This window comes from Balaenoptera physalus (assembly GCF_965194825.1).
Source record: "Balaenoptera physalus genome assembly, chromosome: 7".
Lineage (NCBI taxonomy): Eukaryota > Metazoa > Chordata > Mammalia > Artiodactyla > Balaenopteridae > Balaenoptera > Balaenoptera physalus.
This window is the reverse complement of record NC_138886.1, coordinates 84,315,522-84,335,967: the sequence shown is the minus strand read 5'-3', so window position 1 is coordinate 84,335,967 and position 20,446 is coordinate 84,315,522. Positions and strand designations below refer to the sequence as shown.

The 20,446-nt window shown below is 34.3% G+C and overlaps 1 protein-coding gene across 1 annotated transcript in view; it reads left to right on the top strand.

Annotated features, from left to right (window-relative positions):
- The window catches only part of AGTPBP1 (ATP/GTP binding carboxypeptidase 1), a 176,312-nt gene that overhangs the window by 56,589 nt on the left and 99,277 nt on the right, over positions 1–20,446 (top strand). Inside the window, 4 exon segments of the mRNA XM_082469598.1 lie at positions 498–591; positions 6,802–6,839; positions 9,688–9,896; positions 11,464–11,641. Coding sequence (XP_082325724.1) covers positions 498–591; positions 6,802–6,839; positions 9,688–9,896; positions 11,464–11,641 — 519 coding nt within the window.

Below are 20,446 nucleotides of genomic sequence, written 5' to 3'. Positions count from 1 at the left end.
CCTAGACCACAGTCTCCTAATGTGTCTCTCAAATCCATCTTTCCTACAATGCTGTTAGATCTGACCTGTATCTAAAATGCAGATCTGATTTGTTGTTCCTTTTGGGTAATTCCCTGCAGTTGAAAGAATTAACAACTTCTAGGACCTTTCATAATTTGTTCTAACTTCTTTTCCCACCTCATCTTCCCATTGGCATGCCTTTGTCTAACACTTTGTTTTAACAATATGTAACTGCAATTTCCCTGCAACTTCCCATTAAAAAATAAAGCAAAAAAAAACCCTTCCTTTGAAGTATTGACTAAGGTGGACTTTACGAGGGACTTGAGTTCACATTTACTAAACAATTTCAGAGCAGCTTTTAGTTAGCTCAGTGTTGTGAAGTTAACACAAAATGAAAATTTTGTATGTATATGTTTTTGGTTATGTAGCACACGTATACACATTTCTACTCACTGAGGTTTTTAAATCACTTTACATCTTTTTTTTCACCTTCCCAGCTGTGAATTCTGTATCCTTAGGGAAAAATGGAGTTGTGGAACTGATGTTTAAAATCATCGGACCATTTAGTAAGAAGAATTCCAGTCTTATGAAGTGAGTAAATGTTTTAAGTGTAAATAGAGGTATACCCTTTGTTATTTTGGGCCTTACCATCTTGATCTGTACAATGAGCAGGTTGAGTTAAATTGTATCTAGGGTCCTTTCTCAGTTCTTATATAGTGATTTAATTATGATAAAGATTTTCTTTAGTATAAAGTTTAATCTTCAAAAATATATCAAAATTAGATAAATTCATTGAACATAGTGTTATGGAAATTCAGACTTTGAACATTCCTAGATACTATAATAGGAAAAAAGACCACTTATAAATATCATTCATTCAGAAACATTTATTGAGTGCCTACTATATTCCCTACCCAATTTTACAGTCTTTTAATGACTACTTCCTTCAGTCTTACAATTATCTGGATATATTTTAAATTTATACATTTCTTTTTTGTCAGAATCATGTTATTCTTTTTCTTACTTTGAGATATGTATATATATCTCAAAATATGTGTTATATATGTGTGTATTTGTGTGTGTGTGTATATATATATATACACACATTCATAAATAAATAATAAATAAATACACGCACACACACACATATACACATATTCATTTGTAGGTCTTTCAACCTCAGAAAATGAAAGCAGTTTCCAGTTATTTCATTATATTTAGTACTTTCTTAAGCCAAATTAATGGTCATTCTTTAAAAAAAATTTTTATTATGGAATTTTTCAAATACAGCATTTATAATATATTAATTATTACTTATTGTATTCAACAGTTATCAACATTCTGCCATGTTTGTTTCATTTATTCCGCCTCCAGACTTTTATTTGTTTTTCCTGGGGTATTTTTAAGCAAATCCCAGATGTTATCCACATATATATGAATTTCTGTAAGCAAATACCAGATATTTTCTCGCTTTTCCCCTAAATACTTCATTATGTAACTCTGCTAAATAGGGACCTAAAAAATAACCATAATACTATAATCATGCTCAACAAAATGATTAATTCCCTAACACAATCTAAAATCCAGTGTGTTTAGTTTTCTCCAGTTGTCTCCAAATGCCCTTTAAAGCAAATATCAGCCATGACATTTATACTGTAAATTCTTTAGTATGATCACTATCAGACATAGTTTTTTTCTTTTAGTGTTACCAAAGTATCATTTCTTTGTTCAACAATATTAATAATTCTTTAAGATCATCTAATATTTTCTGATTGTCTAAGGAATGTCTTTTTTTTACAGTTGGCTTGTTCAAATCAGGATCCAAATAAGGGCTCTACATTCTATTTGATTGATAAGTCTTGTAATTTTTTGCAGTCAATAACAGACCCCCTACTTTTTTTTTTTTTTTTAAATCTTCATCCTTCCTGTTTTTTAAAATTTATTTATTTATTTATTTATGGCCGTGTTAGGTCTTCGTTTCTGTGCGAGGGCTTTCTCTAGTTGTGGCAAGCAGGGGCCTCTCACTATCGCGGCCTCTCTTGTTGCGGAGCACAGGCTCCAGATGCGCAGGCTCAGTAATTGTGGTTCACGGGCCCAGTTGCTCCGCGGCATGTGGGATCTTCCCAGACCAGGGCTGAAACCCGTGTCCCCCGCATTGGCAGGCAGATTCTCAACCACTGCATCACCAGGGAAGCCCCCCGCTACTTTTCCGTTCTGTTTTGTTTATTTGTTGAAGGAACTGGGTGGCATCTTATAGAATGTCCCAACATAGATTAACATGACTGTATACTGGGGTCACTTAATTTGTAGGTATATCCCTCAAATTTTCTGTAGACTGATGGAGCTTGAGGCTTGATTAGATTTGTTGTTTTTTTTTTTTTAATGGTCAAAATATTTCATAGTTGGTGCTGGGTCTCTGTTTTGCACCCCTTAAAATCATTGAGTTGAAATGTTCCATCCCCCTTCATCTAAAAACTTAGCAATATTTCATAGCATTGCCTGATCCATTATTTCTTAAAAGGTTCCAAAATAGTGACTTTTCTAATTTTCTCATTCTTTCTACTTTTATTAGCTGTGATTCTTTTATAAGGAAGAACTTGTCCACATCAACTATTTGGTTAAATTTTACAAATGAATAATGTCCAGAACATACCCAGTCTTTTCACCCTTTCTTAATAAAGGTCAGATATTTAGCTTTTACCCTTCTTGAAAATGGAAGCTTACTTGCACATATAATTATTTATTAAATATTTTTTGGTGGGATGACAGCATATTTACTTATATAAAAATCATACACACAGTCTTAGAGCATCTGATGAAATGTGACAAGATAAAGAAAATGATTGTTCACAATTAGTAAAACCAACTTCCAGAATTGATGTAGTGTAGTGAGTGGGCTCTGGAGCCAGGCAGAACTCGATTTGTGTGTTAGCTCTTACTGGCTTCATGATATGAAGTAAGTTGCCTAACTTTTTATGCCCCAGTTTCCTGTCTGTAAAATGGTAGTATTTGTGCATACATCATAAGGTTGTTATGAGGATTTAATGAGGTGATTCTTGTAATTAGCACAATGCCTATATTAATGCAGTGTAATTAGTTTAGGTAAGTAATGTAGTAATGTGGATGTGAATGAATCCTAGTTAATATTAAAAACATATTCTTTATCTTTAAAATTTTTATGCCTTTTCTCTTCTTGATCTTTAAAGTACTTTAAAATTAATCTTTATCTTGGTTATGATCTCCTACTTAAGATCTACATTACTCTATTGTAACCAAGTTACCAAATCTAATATAAAAAGTTCCTAGGAGAAAAGAACATTTCATAAGTATCTGTATAATATACAACATGGAATATTTCCAAAACCATGTAGAAATCAGTGGGTCTAAACTTCTGAGAAAGGAATGTAAGTTATCTACATTATTCCTTCATTCTTTTTTCTATATTTTAAAAAGAAAAATTCTTTAAACTTTATTTTTACTTTAAAAAGGATAAACCATTCATTGACCAGACATCTATATCATGATTCCTTTATTTTGAATAATTGTAGGATCTCCCCCTTAATTAAACAATCTCAACATCTAGATCATTTGTATACCAGTTCTTCCTCCCCTTAATGCCCTGCATTTAGTTAGTTGAAGAAGATTGAGGGTTATTATTTATGTTTGAAGAGCGACACTTCCCTTTAGAATTTCCTTTCCTTTCCATTTTAGGTTTTGGATTTAAACATTGTTAATCTAGAAGGAAGCAACTCTAAAAGTTATTGTAACTCTTTCCGAGTTTCACTACAGGTTTGGAGGTTATTGCAAGGATTGACGCCCCCCCAACTTAAATGACTTCATGAGTACCTGGGGCTTCAGTTTCTCCTCCCTCGCTGCTCCCAAATGAATAAGCCACAGGCTGCTTTTAAAGCCATTGTTAGTTATGTTATTCTGTGTGGGACTTATGAAGACTGAAAAATATATGAGGAAGTATAAAATATTGGTGCTGAGAAATTCTAATCAACATATAAAAATGTACTTTTCAATAAACACTATTCTGTAATTGTTGGGTAACTTTTATATTATAAATTCATACTGGCTTATAACTGACATAGAATTACAGAAATTCCTTTGTACTGAAGTTTTTGAAAATACCTTTTAAAAATCATCTTGGTAAAACTGTCAAGACGACTTTGCACCAAACTTCATAATTTCTTTTCATCTAATGGGGCTGTGGAACAAGCATGATGGGCAGAAGGAATTGGGTGTATATCCAGTTTTGGCAGTGTTGAAGAATAAACATCAAGAGAAAAACATGTAGTTTAAGGCTTAGAAAATGTCAGAGCACTTCTGTTTGGTTCAAATGTGTTGTAAACAACTGCCAGCAGGCAGAAAGACTGTTTCTGAAAGTACTGTTAAGATTTTTAAAATTTTGAATTAAGACTTAGCTGTAAATGGGAAAATTCTGAGTTCATTGCAAATGATTGCCGCTAAGCGATTGTACTAGTTTCCTAGGACTGTTGTAACAAAGTACCTAGTACAAAGTTGGTAGTTTACAGTAACAAATTTATTGTCTCTGGAGGCTGGAAGTTCAGAATCAACTTGTCAGCAGGACCAGTGTTCCCTTTGTAACCTGCAGGGGAGAATCCTTCCTTGCTTATTCCTAGCTTTTGGTGGTTTGCTGGCAATCTTTAGTGTTCCTTGGTTGTAGGTGCAACATTTCAGTCTCTGCCTCTATCATCATATGGTGTTCTCTCCTTGTGTGTCTGTCTTCAAATAGTCTTCCCTCTTTTTGTAAGAGCATCAGTCTTGATGGATTAAGGGCAGTCTACTCCAGCATGACTTCATTTTAACTAATTACCTCTACAAAGACCCTGTTTCCAGATAAGGCCAAGTTCTGAGGTGCTAGAGGTTTGGACTTCAACATATCTTTTTGGAGGAGACTGACATTTCTGATTTCATAATTTTCTTTCTCAACAAGAATCTTGTGTGATTTATTTTTCATATCACTTAGTTTTTATGTGACCCTAGGCATATTATATTCTGAAATCCTTAGTTTCTTTATTCATAAAATGTGCCAATTCTATGGACTAGGAATTTTTTTTTTTAAAGAATTAAACTAGAAAACACATATACAAGGCATGTGTAACAATTTTTGGCATTTATCAGGTCTTGCTGAATGAAGTCTTCTTTTCTTTTTTCCCCAAAATTGCCATTGTACTTAGAAGATCCATTTAGTTCTGATTTTGACCAATTTAAAAGTCATCCTTATTCTGATAGTTTTACAGTCTTAAGTGCATTTTATTGCATAATTATAAGATTATGAAAAGTTTCTTACTGATGATTCAGTGCTGTGAAAATTCTGTTAATAATTTTATAGTTTTCATTTACTTTTAACTTGCCATTACCAAAACTACACATTGTTTTGAGAAAGTTACATGCAGGAGTTTATATTTTTTAGAGCATATACTGTTGTTTTTATTTTACAAATGTTATCATAAATAAATGTTTATATGGGTGCTTTATTTGTGTCAATAAACCAAAATGTAACTGTTAACAACTTGCTCTAGAGGGTAGCAGTAATGAGCATTTATTATAAATGAGCACTTAGTCTGTACCTAGTCCTGGATTATTGTTTCAGGTTTTATTTTGAACCAATATCCATCTTAAATCAGTATCCGTTTTAAATCTTCTAAGTCATCTTAGAAGTCATCATCTGGTCATGCTATGTGTACCACTAATGTGTATGCAGCTTTATTAACTTTATTACTTTGTTTTCAGTTTTAATTTCTTGAGTAGTTTTTCCATAGATGTGTACATTTTATTACATTATCTAGATTGTAAAATTATCTGTGAAAGAGGTAACTTTGTTTTCTAATTTTATACCCATGAAGAACCTGCTACTGTGGGTATCTAGTAGGCATTCAACAAATGCTTAGTGATGAGTGAAATGCTTAAATTTGACAGTGTACAGATTTTTATGCAAATTAATTATCCTTGTTGAAATCTTACTAAGAGGTACTGGCTTATATTTTTAAAGTTCCTGAAAGTTCCATTTCTTCAATAACTCATTTTTAAAAAAATATTTGAATTACAGGTTTTCCACAGTGATGTTATATATATTTTTAAAGCTGATTAATGGCCACTGATTTCACTGTGTGTAACTGCACATTTATATTCAAAGAATATATAAGTCCTCTAATGGGCGGTGAGAAATTTTGAGATGTTAATTAGGTCATTATTCTCTTTGGTGCCGTATGGCTGAAAAATGTTAAGGGTTCATACTTCCTCTCCCCAAACCTCCTAGTTCCAAAATATTTTACATTTGTTATCACATTAAATGTTAGGATTATTGCTTGATAGAGCTAAAATACTTTGAAGTCAGATAGCTACGAATATCTATAGAATTTTGTAGTCGCAAACTTTGTGTTAAAACTTGTTTTTGTTTTAATTTTTTTGTGAATCAGAATCTATGATTCTTAGTATTATTCCTTTGTGAACTCTGTCCCAGTCAGACACAGGTACAATGATTCCATTCACCTAACCTCCGATAGCGAAGACTTTTAGACATTGTTAATTTTCTTCTTTTTCTTTCTTAAACATTTTTTTTTGGTGCTCTTTTGTTGATATTTCAATCTTCCTCATATCCAATTTTAACCTGAAGGAAGTGAGGCATATAGAGAAATGCCATATGTAATTGATTATAACAGGAATGACATTTGGAGTAGATACTAATAACTTATCTGAAAAGATTGTATGAATTTACTATTGTAGATTAATTTTACTAGTTTTGTTGTTGTTTGTGTTTTCTCATGTTGACAGGGTTGCTTTAGACACTCTTGCTGCATTGCTAAAATCAAGTAAGTTTTTAAATACTAGAAATACTAGATACTATTTTCTGAGTATTCTATCTACTATGTTAAAGAAACTGGAAATGTAGATTTAGTTTATGTTTATAAAGCTTGTTCATAATAATGTCAAAGTTGATTTTATCTTTTAGTACAGTTGATTGATATACATCATAACTAAGATCATTTATGTTTATTGAGCTCTAATTTATCAGTACATTTATATAATTTATTCAAGTATATTGACTTCCTTTTTCTAAGTTACTTTTATAAACATAAAGCCTTGTTAGTAGGGGAAAGTAATATGTAAATATTATATAGTATCATTTTGAAAAAGTGATGCTAACATGGCCTTGAGAACATCTACCATGAAGATTATCTTTGACAACTACTGTCTCTGTATAACATATGATTTTCAGTTAGGACCTCTTTATTAGAAGTTTTATTTCTACGATAAAATTCAAATTTATAACATTAAAAATGACTTAATGTAAATTTACACTTTGCTAAATGCATTTACAGACTAAAGCACAATTTTTTTAATCTTCAAAATTGAAGTTTTGGAGGAAATGTGTCTTAACACAATATGGTGTTTTTGGAGAGTAACCATCTGCATTATATGCTTTTTTTCTCTCCATGATACTCAGTGTCTGTATTTTAAATATTAATTTTTGTTAGCACTCCCATTCCCCCATTCCATTGGTTGATTAAATTAACATCTTATTTAACCACAATAACATTTAGTCCTAAAGATCTATGTTGATGGCTTTCAATGTTATTTTTCCCCAAAACTGTCTATTGAGGGTGAGACCAACTTGCCCTTAAGTTTGATGAGAAGAACAGTAGCAAATGATTAATCGATTGAGAATCTGATATTTGGTAATGATTTATTAAATTTAAAGAATCGCCTTAGGTATTAGTATTATATACTAGAGTGCATAAAATTCAGTTAACAGTTTTATCCTTGAAATGAAATGTATGTTATTCAATTAGATTAGCTATGTAGCTTTGTTTTCATATATGATGTGATAAACTTTAGACCAAGATTAGAATACTTGGATTAATTTCAAAGATATTTGTAGCCTTGCTTTGATGTGCCCTCCCTGCCTTTGTGGTTCAAATTGTTTAAAGATTAATTTTTAAATTAATGTAGGCATATTTTTTTGATTTAGGTAGATTAAAATAGCCATTAAAACTAAACTCTTATTAAAGCTTACTAATTTTCAGAATCACTGATGACAAAGTCACTAATTTGAAGTCAGTAAAAACTAAAACTCTAAGTTTCAAGTACTTTTAGATATCAGTTAACCTAAAATGACTGAAATGCTGATATCTTCAGTTTTAAATAATAAGCTTCCTTTTACTCCCTCCCTTCTTCTCCTTCAAAGGAGGATGGTGGGCAAACATATCTGTTTGCTCCATCAGGTAAAAAAGTAACTGACAAGTAAATGCTCCTGGATTGCAGATAGCTCTGTTCACTTCTCTTAAGAGTCACTCAGCACCTGTGTTTGAGTTATGCACAAGTTTTTTATTTGATCTTCAATAAAGAATTTAAATATTTCTCATAAGTACCATTTAGGCTTTTGGGAATTCCAGTGGAATCTGGAATTACATTTGTAGCAGTGGAATCTGAAATTACATTTGTAGCTCTTCCAGACACAACAGAGGTATTAAACCTTTTACATAAGAAAGTGCCCCGCTCCTGCCCCTGTGAGTTTCTTCCAGCTCTCAAATATCAGAACATAATTTCTAAGAGGGCATTAATAAGTTTGTTGATCTCGGTGTCTTTATGTTTTAGGTGGGTATTAGCACATTTAAAACTGTAGTAACTCTTTCAGGCAACTAAAAGCAGCACAGCCTTACTGTTGCATTATCTTAGTGTCCATGCCATGAGCCAGGTGGTCATTTTATACGTAAACGTAGATGAGGAAGAGATTGGTATTTCTTTCTAATTAAACAACCTCAGATGGGTTGGTATTCCACATTATCTTGCACTCTTATCATTGGCCCACCCATGTGGTGCTGGGTGGCTCAGGATGTTGCTAAGATATGATTCCCTTGCTCTCATCTTAGTGAAATGCACCCTTCTGGTTAAAAATCTTAAATAGTAACATTAAAAAAATGAAGTACATCAAATTTATGGATTTATTTCTGTTAATTTTACCCCAATAAAATTGACTGTTTACAAAAAAAATTTTTGATGTAGTTTTTTCATATATTAAAAAATTAATGACAATAAAGCACTATCTTCTAATCATATAATGCTTCTTACATTTCACTTACTAAAAAGTTGTTTAAGTATTTTTCACTTAGCTTTGTTGTAGCATGGATATTTATATAATTGTGGGGGTAATTAAAATTTAAAATAATTTCAATAGAAACACATAAAATTTGTAGTAGGAGCTACAATCCAATGGGGTTTATTTCACACAAAGATTGTAATAGAAGTTGCAATAATGATAATGGCTTTTAACAAAATCATAGTCACAGCTAGTGAGTTAAAGGCTTATATATTCCTTTTGGTGTAATGAAAGTCAGTATATTCATTAAGTTTTAAAATATATGAAAGTTTTGTTAGTATTAACATTTAAAAATATACAACCTTAATTGTGTTAAAGATATTTTGATATTTATTAACCACAAAACAATATATGGGCAGGTTTCTGGAAAATTACCTGGAACTTGTCATATTTATTTTGTTAGCTAAAAAATATTTAAATATGTGGTTGCCATTTTTTTTTGGAAAAAAAGTATTGTAAGACTTCATTACAGTATTGTGGTTATGTTTTTAATTTGATTTATTCTACCAGTGTCTCTTATTATTTAAAAAATATTCTTTCCCAATTTTCTTTTGTTAAAGAAACAAATGCCAGGAGAGCTGTAGACAGAGGATATGTCCAAGTCCTTTTAACAATTTATGTAGATTGGCACCGCCATGATAATCGGCATAGAAACATGCTCATTCGAAAAGGAATTTTACAGAGTTTAAAAAGTGTTACAAGCATCAAGTTGGGAAGAAAAGCATTTATTGATGCCAATGGGATGAAAATTCTTTATAACACTTCGCAAGTGAGTTTTTAATTTTCTTCCTATTATTCTGATTATCTATTAATGATAGGATTTGGTTCTGAAGAATACTTAGTATTTCTAAAAATACTCAAAAAGTATGATAAATATATTAAAAAAATCCGAAAGCCAAAAGGCACAATTGTTTCTGAAATGTGACATCAGACTGAGTTCGAGAAAGTGCTCAGTGCATATCTCTGCAATATGAGGTTTTTCCCCCATACGTAAAAGGAAGATGTATATAAATCTCTCCACTGGGCAGGAAGGGATTCCATATAGGCACGTTTTCTAAGGTGTGCAGTTGGCTGTACTCAGTTTTGTAAGTTCCCCTCATAAGTATTCATGAATCCTTTATGGCTGGTCAGGCAGATATGCTGTTTGTGAGTGTTCTCAGTGTCTTTCTGCTGGAGAGAGTATTTTTAAATAGTGCAGGTACAAAAGTGAAGCCTGGCGTTAGGAATCCTGGTTCTGCCAGCCATCTTACGCATAAACCTTCTCAACAATATCTTTAGCAAGATTCTAGCATCTGTAGAAGACTGTCAGTCATGGAGAGTGGGGATATTGCAAAGAAACCTTTTATTTTTACAAAGCTATAATTATTAGAACAAAATCTGTCTTGAAAATTCCAACCAGTCATCTTGGTTGTGCCCTCTTGGTCTTACGCACAACAAATAATCTTTTTCTGTGTGACAGTAGTTAAGAACACGTATTTTATGTTAACTCTTAGCTTTTTCTTTTCTAGATCAATCACATGCACTTATTTTTACTATTCCTAATATAGACAGTGATGGATATTTAATATATGAGGAAGAATTGGTTGACTTTGTTTATGCCACTTCACATTTATGAGCCTTAGTTTTTCATCTGTTTTGACAGGTCAGGTGTGAAGATTTCTATTGAAAATTTCACAGGTTATCAAAGTGCCATCTAAAGCCATCTAAATGTCAATTGTCTATAATAATAATAGTGTTATATGAAATAGTTTCAAATTCCCTGTTCACTAGTCCTTCTCAAGATTAGATACCAGGATAGCAAATTAAACTCTTACAACTTAAAATTGTGATATTCAGGCTATTCTTTTATAAGTTGAACAGCTAACTTATTAGGGGTGCTATTGCATGATAACTGATAGAATTTTGAGAAAGGCTCAGCCAAATGCACATTCCTTTTTATTTTCTACACCTTTCTTAATTTCTTAATCTTTCTTCTTTTTTTCTTCTTCCCTTAAATTTTCATTTTTATTTTATACCCTAGGCTTGCTAAATGCTCCCTAAGTCACTCATAGATATTACTTAGTGCTTTGGTGACTTCTGGTACCAAAGATGGTACTGATTTCTGCTTAGTTAAGATATTTAAGGAAAATTACTGCTAAATTTGCCATATGAGGTTCTTACTTACAAAGAGATATTTCTGATTAGTCAAAGCTGTTTTATAATTATGTTAAAAATATTGGTTTTTGTGATATTTGCCTTTTGAAATTATTAATATATTACTTTCTGAAGTCATGTAAAATTGCTTCACTTATTCACCAAAGGCACATTATCTTTTTTTTTCTTTTCTTATAAAACAGGAATGTTTGGCAGTCAGGACCCTTGATCCTCTTGTCAACACCTCCAGTCTGATAATGAGGAAGTGTTTCCCTAAAAATCGCCTGCCACTCCCAACGATTAAAAGTTCTTTCCATTTCCAGTTACCAGTTATTCCTGTGACTGGACCTGTGGCCCAGCTCTACAGTTTACCCCCTGAAGGTAGGACCACATGCTTCTTGCTGACTTTCAGTGGTTATTGGAATTGTGTGACTTTATCTATTTTTGCTTTTGTTCATCTCCCTAGCAAAAGAAGGCTTTAATGAACATGATAAACTTTCATATTATTTTTTAGTTAATAAATATTTCTTCAAATATAAGAAATTGAGGTTGAGTAATTAAGGGAAGGAATGTGGGGTGTGCTACATATGTGGAAATGTGAATTGTGAAAAACTTAAAGCACCACACAGGGACAGTATTTGATAGTTTATATAAATTTTCAAAATCTAAGAATGTAAACATTAACTGTTTAGGTAATTATATTTGAGCTTATATTTGTAGCTTTTTAATGAACTTCATTTTTTAAAGTTAAAGATGTCTAATCATCAGACATGTTATGGTTTATGTTTAACAAAACTTGAACAGTTACTTACCTGATAGAAAATATGAAATGATCACAAATTGGCTTTTTTTCATTTTTGGTGCAATATTGTATACATAGCAAAGGAAGTAAGGGTTTCCACTTCTTAATCTGGGCAAAAAGCAAAATTTATTTATTTATTTATTTATTTATTTATTTATGGCTGTGTTGGGTCTTCGTTTCTCTGCGAGGGCTTTCTCTAGTTGCGGCAAGCGGGGGCCACTCTTCATTGCAGTGCGCGGGCCTCTCATTATCGCGGCCTCTCTTGTTGCGGAGCACAGGCTCCAGACGCGCAGGCTCAGTAGTTGTGGCTCACGGGCTCACTTGCTCCACAGCATGTGGGATCTTCCCAGACCAGGGCTCGAACCCGTGTCCCCTGCATTGGCAGGCCGATTCTCAACCACTGCGCCACCAGGGAAGCCCAAAGCAGAATTTTTTTGATAAGACATAGCAAAATTAAAAAGAGAAAGTAGTCTAGGCTATTAATAGAATTTCTAAAGTATTTTCTTGTTAGGTGATCACTTTTTTAAAAAAATAAGAGGTTTTTAATTATATTTAAAAGCAACTCTTTGAAGTAAGTGATTTAAGAAAATTTTCAAGTAATTAGAATTAGTTTATTATCCTTGATATAGACTTACCTATGGTATATATCACAGAGTTCACTGTTATGATTTCATTTCTAAAGTATTTAGTTATTAAAGTAGAAGTTTAGTCTACACAAAATATCAAAATGGATTATTCAGAAACTTCCTTTAAAAGGTTTAAAAGTCTAAGTCTGGGGCTTGATTAAACATAGCTAAGTGAAAACAGTGATGTAATTGCTTCTTCTCATTCCCTTTAAAATTGCCAACAGACTTCAAAAATAGGGGAAAAATCTGTACTGAATCTGAAAACTAGATAAAAGGAGCATTCCCATGGAATAAACATAGGGTGTGCAACAAACATGTTGGAGAAAAGAATAGATTAAGGAAGAGTGTCAACTCTATTCACCCTTCTATGAAATGCAGTATCTCTGGCTCCAGGTTGAGGGCCACTAGTACCTAATTTGGAGGGACAATCAAGGAGCTGTTGGAATTTCTTTCTCTCTCTCAATGTAGGATTATGGAGGTTTAAGTGGTGGTCTAACTGGTAGAAAGCTTGTGAGACTTCGCTATATGTGGCAGGTAGTAACACTAGGAGAGAGATACGATATACCCCAGAGTGTTCTTTGTTCAGTGTCCAGAATAATCACATGGATAGAGAAAGCTGACTTGTAGTGCAGGGAATATATCAAACATGGGGGAAAAAAAGACAGAGATAATATTTTTCTGAGGGCTCCTTTTCTGCATCATTTCAGACTGATGGATCACTGAACTAGAAATGGAGACTTTAATTGACTAAGAAGGCTTCATGAATAAGATGTGAGAGCAGGGTTCTAATAGCAATTGCATAGACACGAAGAAAACACCCTGCTCTCCATCATTTTCTCACATATCAGGCTTCATTACATTTATCACAATTTTCATTAGTTTTTACCATCCTCAGTTAGACTGTAAATTCCACGAAGCTAGGACTGTTGTTTTTACCTTCATTTTATCCTCAGCATGCGTTAGATTGCATGAGTTGTAATAAATGTGCATTTAACATTTGTTAATGGGTGAATTGAGCTGGGCTCCAGACTTATTCTCTTAAACATTTAATGCCAAAAGATAGTGAAGCAGACTCTGGAGATTCGAAGGAAAAGTTCTGACTCAAGATTTCTGAACCCTTATTAGAAGCCACCCATATGTGAAGGTGACATATTCTTAGATATGCAAGGGTACAGAAGCATATTGCCCAGGAACCCTTCTGAAGTAATTATATGAAATAATACTTCAGCCAGGCCAGTGATGAATTAAGTCAAGAATGCAGAAGACATGGTAGTAGAGTAATTGTATTTAACATTACAAATTGTTAATTATGTAATACTAAATAGTTGCTCTACTATTATTTTGAAATATATCAACTAATTTTTGGTGGAAGATACATAATATACGGCTATAGTAAACTGGGTCTTTTGCAATTTATATTCATAGATTTCTTAAATTATAATATTGTTGTATTTCTAAGATGGTAATTATAGAAATAGTGGCCCAAATATGTGTTTCAAAATGTAAAAGTAACATCTAGAGCAGAGATCCTTAGACTAGAATCTACTGAACCATGGGAATTCATGGATGGACCTCAGAGACTAAGAACCCTTTGAAATTCTGTATAAAATAATGTATATTCCTTCTTGGAAAAAATTCTTGAAGAGGTCCATCCATCACTGCTATAGAAAAGTAAGAAAATTTCCAAGATGCACAAAATCCGGAGAATGCTGAATACAAAGCAAGAACAAGCAAATCAGTTTCAGTAATAAGATATCTAAAAGGATAAAATACTCCCATTAAAAAAAAAAGAGACTCTCAGGTTGGGTTAAAAACAAAATCTAAGTAGCTGATGCATCCTAGAAACTCTTAAAACAGCAAGACTGAAAGCTTAAAATAAACAGATTGGCAACTGTGTATCTGTTTTTCTCAGCTCAAGAAAGGTGAGGAAGACATTATTACTACCCCACAAAATATAGATACAGAACAAAAGGTTTAAAGCAAGATATCAAAGATGATTTTATACAAGCTAGATAATAACAAGTGTGCCAAGCACTAGAACAAAGGTAGATAAAGCTATAATTATTTGGATAATATGGAGAAATTGATAGAAACACAGCATTAGTGGGTGATTTTAATATACCTCTAAGTTCTTGGCAAGTTAAATAGAGGAGATCCAGTCAATCTAAGTGGATGCTAAAGATAGCTCCTGTTAATACATTTGAAAATATGATTGAGATGGACAATATTTTAGGGAAATATAAGTAATTAAAATTGACTTAAATAGTAGAAAACCTGCAACTGAATATGAAATCAAGTTGCCTTCAGTGAAGACACCAAACAACGATGACTTTATAGATTAGTTCTCTCAACTTTCAAGAAATTTTCCTATGCTTTATTTTCCAGAGCATAGAAAAAAAGAAAAGTTTAGAAGCTAGTATGTTGCTGAAATCAAAACCTGGTAAGAATAACCTGAAACAACTTACAGATCATTGTCACTCATGAAAATAAATATAAAAATCTAAAATACTAGCAAATTGAATTGAGCGGCATTTTCAGATATAGGACACTTTGACAAAGTAAGGATTATTAAGACTTTAATTAAAATTTATCAGTAGGTCAAAGCAAGAAAACCAGTGATTATCTTAATAAATGCAGTGAAGAGTTTTGATAAAAATCATTATTAGTTTCAGATAAAATTTCTTAAGGAATATTTTCCATGCTAGCTGAGTATTATCTAACTCAAATCAGCAACCAACATTACAAATAGTTATGAAGTGTTAGAGGAAGCCTTTCTCAACCATTATTAGTTAACATTGTTTTGAAAACTCTGGCCAAATCAATAAGACAGGGAAAGGAAAGGTATTAATCATTAAAAGAGTGAGATAAAGTTATATCAGTGTCTGCAGAGGATGTTATTGCTCATGTGGAAAATCCAAGCAAATCAATTATAAAATGTATCTTAAACCAGATGAAAGTTCAGTGAAGTCCTGTTTACAAGATAGATGAATAAAATTCACTAGTTTTCCTTCATGTGCACACGCGTGCGCGTGTGTGTATGTATATGTATGTATCAACAAAAAACAGTAACAGAAAACACAAAGGGAAAGATCACATTTATAGGAGCAATAGGACGAACAAAATAAACCCCTTGGTATATACTTTCCAAAACCTTATGGAAAGTGCTGACTTGTACCTTTTAATTGTTATATCATACAGATATAGTATAATTTATCTAACTAGTTTCCTATTGATAGCCATTTAAGTTTTTTCCTATGTTTTTGTCTTTACTATAAATGAGCCAAGGACATTTTGAAAACTAACAACAAAGATGATTTATATTCCCTGATTTTAATTGTGAGATTAAGTTATAATAATTGATATTTATTGGTGATGGTACAAGAATAGATCATTGGAATAGAAAAGAAGGTCTCAGACACCCTAAGCTATATAACATTTCACATCTGGAGTATGAAACCAAAGGAAAATACCTATAAAGGAAGATATTTGACAGGTTTGCCTAAAAATTAAAAACATATTTTCTCTTTGATACTGAACTGCATTTTCCCTTCTCCCTATCCAAGGAGTTCTCTTTCTTGTTTGCAATAGGCTTTTCTGAATTCAGTGCCTTCTTTTTTCCTAACAGTTCTTTTTCCAAATGTCAGTTTTTCCTATGTTTATCCACGGCTAACTGGCATTAGTACATTGACATAAATAGACCCAGTTACTATATGCAATATAAATACTTACTTTGTGTGGTCTATTTCCAAAAGAATTTAGAGCAATTTGGTAACTCTGTCTGTTAGGATAGACTGAGCTGCTGTTACACAGTGACCCAGTACAGTACCACATTCCCTCAAGCAACAATAGTAATAACAGACGTTTTTATAACACATACTCTCTCTTTTTTTAAAATAAATTTATTTATTTATTTATTGTCTGTGCTGGGTCTTTGTTGCTGTGTGCGGGCTACTCCTTGTTGTGGTGCATGGGCTTCTCATTGTGGTGGCTTCTCTTATTGCGGAGCATGGGCTCTAGGCGCATGGGCTCAGTAGTTGTGGCGCACGGGCTTAGTTGCTCCATGGCATGTGGGATCTTCCCGGACCAGGGATTGAAGCCATGTCCCCTGCATTGGCAGGCGGATTCTTAACCACTGCACCACCAGGGAAGTCCCATATAACACATACTCTTTGCCTGGCACGTTATATATATTAACTCCTTTAAGTCTCCCAAGAACAGTATGTGTGGGTATCTCCATTTTATAGGTGAGGAAACTGAGACACAAATAACTTATGTAACTTGCTCAAGGTCAAGTAGTTAGTAACTCAAGGAGCCAGGATTTGAATTAGGTATTCTGTCTCCAGAGCCGATTTGCTACACTGCCATGAGATAGATTTTTTTTTTTCTCTCACATACCCATCCAGAAGATGGGCAGGTGATTCTGGACAGTAGGTCTCTGTCCACCAGGTCATCAAAGGAAAAAGATTCTTTTTGTTTTCATCATCTCCTATGGTGGTTTCCTCATGTGCATGTGGAAAATGGTAATGGAAGAAAATGGAGAGGGCAATTTTCTTTTTAAAGGATGTGACCTGGAGTTTGTATTTACAACTTTGCCTCACATACTATTGGCCAAAAATTAGTCATATGGCTGTAACTACTGTGAGGGAGGCTGGAATCTATAACCTCTAGCTAAAACTCAGAGGTTCTGTTACTGAAATGAAGGAGAGGAGAACAGATACTTGGGTGGGAGGAATTTATAATCTTTGCTATAAAAAATCACATTGGAAATGGAAGTATAAAATGGAAGTTTAAAGAAGGTTACATCAGCAAGATGGAGGGGTAGGAGGTCCCAACACTTGTCTCCCCTGCAAATGCAGCAAAAACAATAAATAACCAACTACAAACTGATGAAAATATCTCAGGGATAGCTCTGAACTTCAATGAAGACGCATCAGAAACCATGCAGAACTCAAAACCTGAGGATGGCCACATAGAAAAGTACAGGAAGCATTTTATCTCCATCACCCCATCCCCCAGTCCAGAGCAGCTTGGTACCAGAGGGTTCCCCTCAGTAGAATTTTACCCCATGGAGAAAAGGACAGCAGAAGAATCCCAGTGAGCCTTGGTGCTGTGGATGTTTATAGCCTTTGTTTCCGAGGCCTCCCAAGTCTTCACCAAAGTTGATTTCAGCTGACGGAGCTGCCTGGAGTCCTGCCTCTTGCATTTGTTCCTTGGGGATGGAGCTGTTGCTGTGGGCTCATATAGCTGCTGCATCTCCCCTCAGCTGGACTCACTACAGTGAGCCCCAGAGCTCCAGACCTCATTTTCATGAGAGATCTGCACATTCTCGCACCTTAGACACCAATGCCACTGCCACAGCAAGTGCACCAGTGCCCAAGGACCCAGGCATTGTGGTAGTTCCACATGCACCTGATTGTAGGACCCTGTCTGGCTCTGTTACTGCTGTGAGATCCAGCATACCAGATCAGGTGCCAAGGGGGATCCCCTTAGCTAGAACTTCCTCGTATAGGCAGAAAAGAGGAGTACAAGAAGACCCTAGCAGCCTTTGCCCCTGAGGATCCCAGTAGCCCTAGCCACCACTGCTACCTGAGGACCTCCATAGTATAGGCCACAAAAGACCCCTATAGTCAGTGCTGATGTTGACCTCAACTGACGGAGCTGCATAAAGATGCCACCACTGTGCCTTCCCAGGAAGCAAAGATGCTGCATGCTACCCAGCTGGTGCTCTTGCAGTCACCTTCAGGTGAAAGTCTTTCCCTACCCAAGCCAGTCCAAAAAGGCTGGAAGAGTTGACTGCATCCTCAGATGTGCAGACATCAATACAAAACCTTCAGAAACCTGGAAAAGCAAGGAAACATGACACTGCCAAAGGAACACAGTAACTTCTCAGTAACTGAACTTAAAGAAATGGAGATCTGTGAGTTATCTGAAAAAGAATTCAAAATAAAGAAGCTCAGATACTTCAAGAGAAGACAGAAGCAATTCAGTGAACTTAGGAAAACAATACATGAACAAAATGAGAAGTTCAACAAAGAGAAAGAAATCATAAAAAGAACCAAATTCTGGACCTGAAGAATACAATGAATAATGCAATAGAGAACTTCAGTATCAGGCTCAATCAAGCAAAAGAAAGAATCTGTGAACTTGAAGACAGATCTCGTGATATTATAAGGTCAGAGGAGAAAAAGAAATCAGAAAGAAAAAGAGTGAAGAAGGCCTATGTGAATAGTGGAACACGATTAAGTGAAACAACATCTGTGTAATGGGAGTCTCAGAAGAAGAAGAAGAGAGAAAGGGACAGAAAACTTATTTAAAGACATAATGGCTGAAAACTTACCAAATCTGGTGAAGGTATGGCTATGTAGGTGCACAAGCTCAAAGATCTGCAAATAGATTCATCCGTAAGAGATCTTCACCAAGACATTTTCATCAGGCTCTTAAGGCAAAGGGAGGATTTTGAAAGCAACTAGAGAAATAACTTGTTACCTACGTGGTAATCCTGATAAGCCTATTAGTAGATTTCTTGGCAGAAGCCTTGCAGGCCAGGAGAGAGTGGGATGATATATTCAAATTGCTTGAAGAGAAAAACTGTCAATCAAAAACACTTTACCCGGGACTTCCCTGGTGGTGCAGTGGTTAAGAATCTGCCTGCTAATGTGGGGGACATGGGTTCAAGCCCTGGTCTGGGAAAATCCCATATGCCATGGAGCAACTAAGCCCATGAGCCACAGCTACTGAGCCCACGTGCCACAACTACTGAAGCCCGTGCACCTAGAGCCCATGCTCTGCAACAAGAGAAGCCACCGCAATGAGAAGCCCGCACACCGCAATGAAGAGTAGCCCCTGCCTGCTGCAACTAGAGAAAGCCCACACACAGCAATGAAGACCCAACACAGCCAAAAATAAATAAATAAATTAAAAAAAACTTTACCCATCAAAGTTGTCCTTCAGAAATGAAAGAGAGATAAAGAGTTCAGCAGAAAAACAAAAGCTGAATGCCCACTCTCACCATTTTTACTCAGCATAGTACTAGATATCCTAATTATAGCAATTAGGCTAGAAAAAAGAAAGAAAATACATCCAAGTCAGAAAGGAAGAAATGAAATCATCTGTTTGCAGATGACATTATCTTATATATAGAAAACTGTAACATCTCCACCAAAAAACTGTTAGAACTAATAAATGAATTCAGTAAAGGTACAGGACACAAAGTTAATATACAAATCATCAGTTGCGTTTCTACACGCTAATAATGAACTATCTGAAAGAGAAATTAAGAAAGCAGTCCCATTTACAATAGCATCAAAAACAATAAAGTACTTACGAATAAGTTTTACCAAGGAATTGAAAGACCTGTACGCTGATCAATAAGACGTTGTTAAAAGTTATTGAAGAAGACACACAAAAAAATTGAAAGATATCCTGTATTCTTGAATTGGAAGAATTAATATGAAAATGTTCATGCTGACCAAAGTGATCTTCAGAATCAATGCAATCCCTATCAAAATTCCAGTGTCATTTTTCACAGAAATACAAAAACTGTCCTAAAATTTGCATGGAACCACAAAAGACCTCAGATAGCCAAAGCAATCTTGAGAAAGAAGGATAAAGCTGGAGGCATCACACTTCCTGATTTCAAGCTATTATGAAGCTATGGTAATCAAAATAGTATGGTACTCAAATAAAGCAGGACACATAGACCAGTGGAACAGATTAGAGAGCCCAGTCATAAACTCAAACATATTATGGTCAACTGGT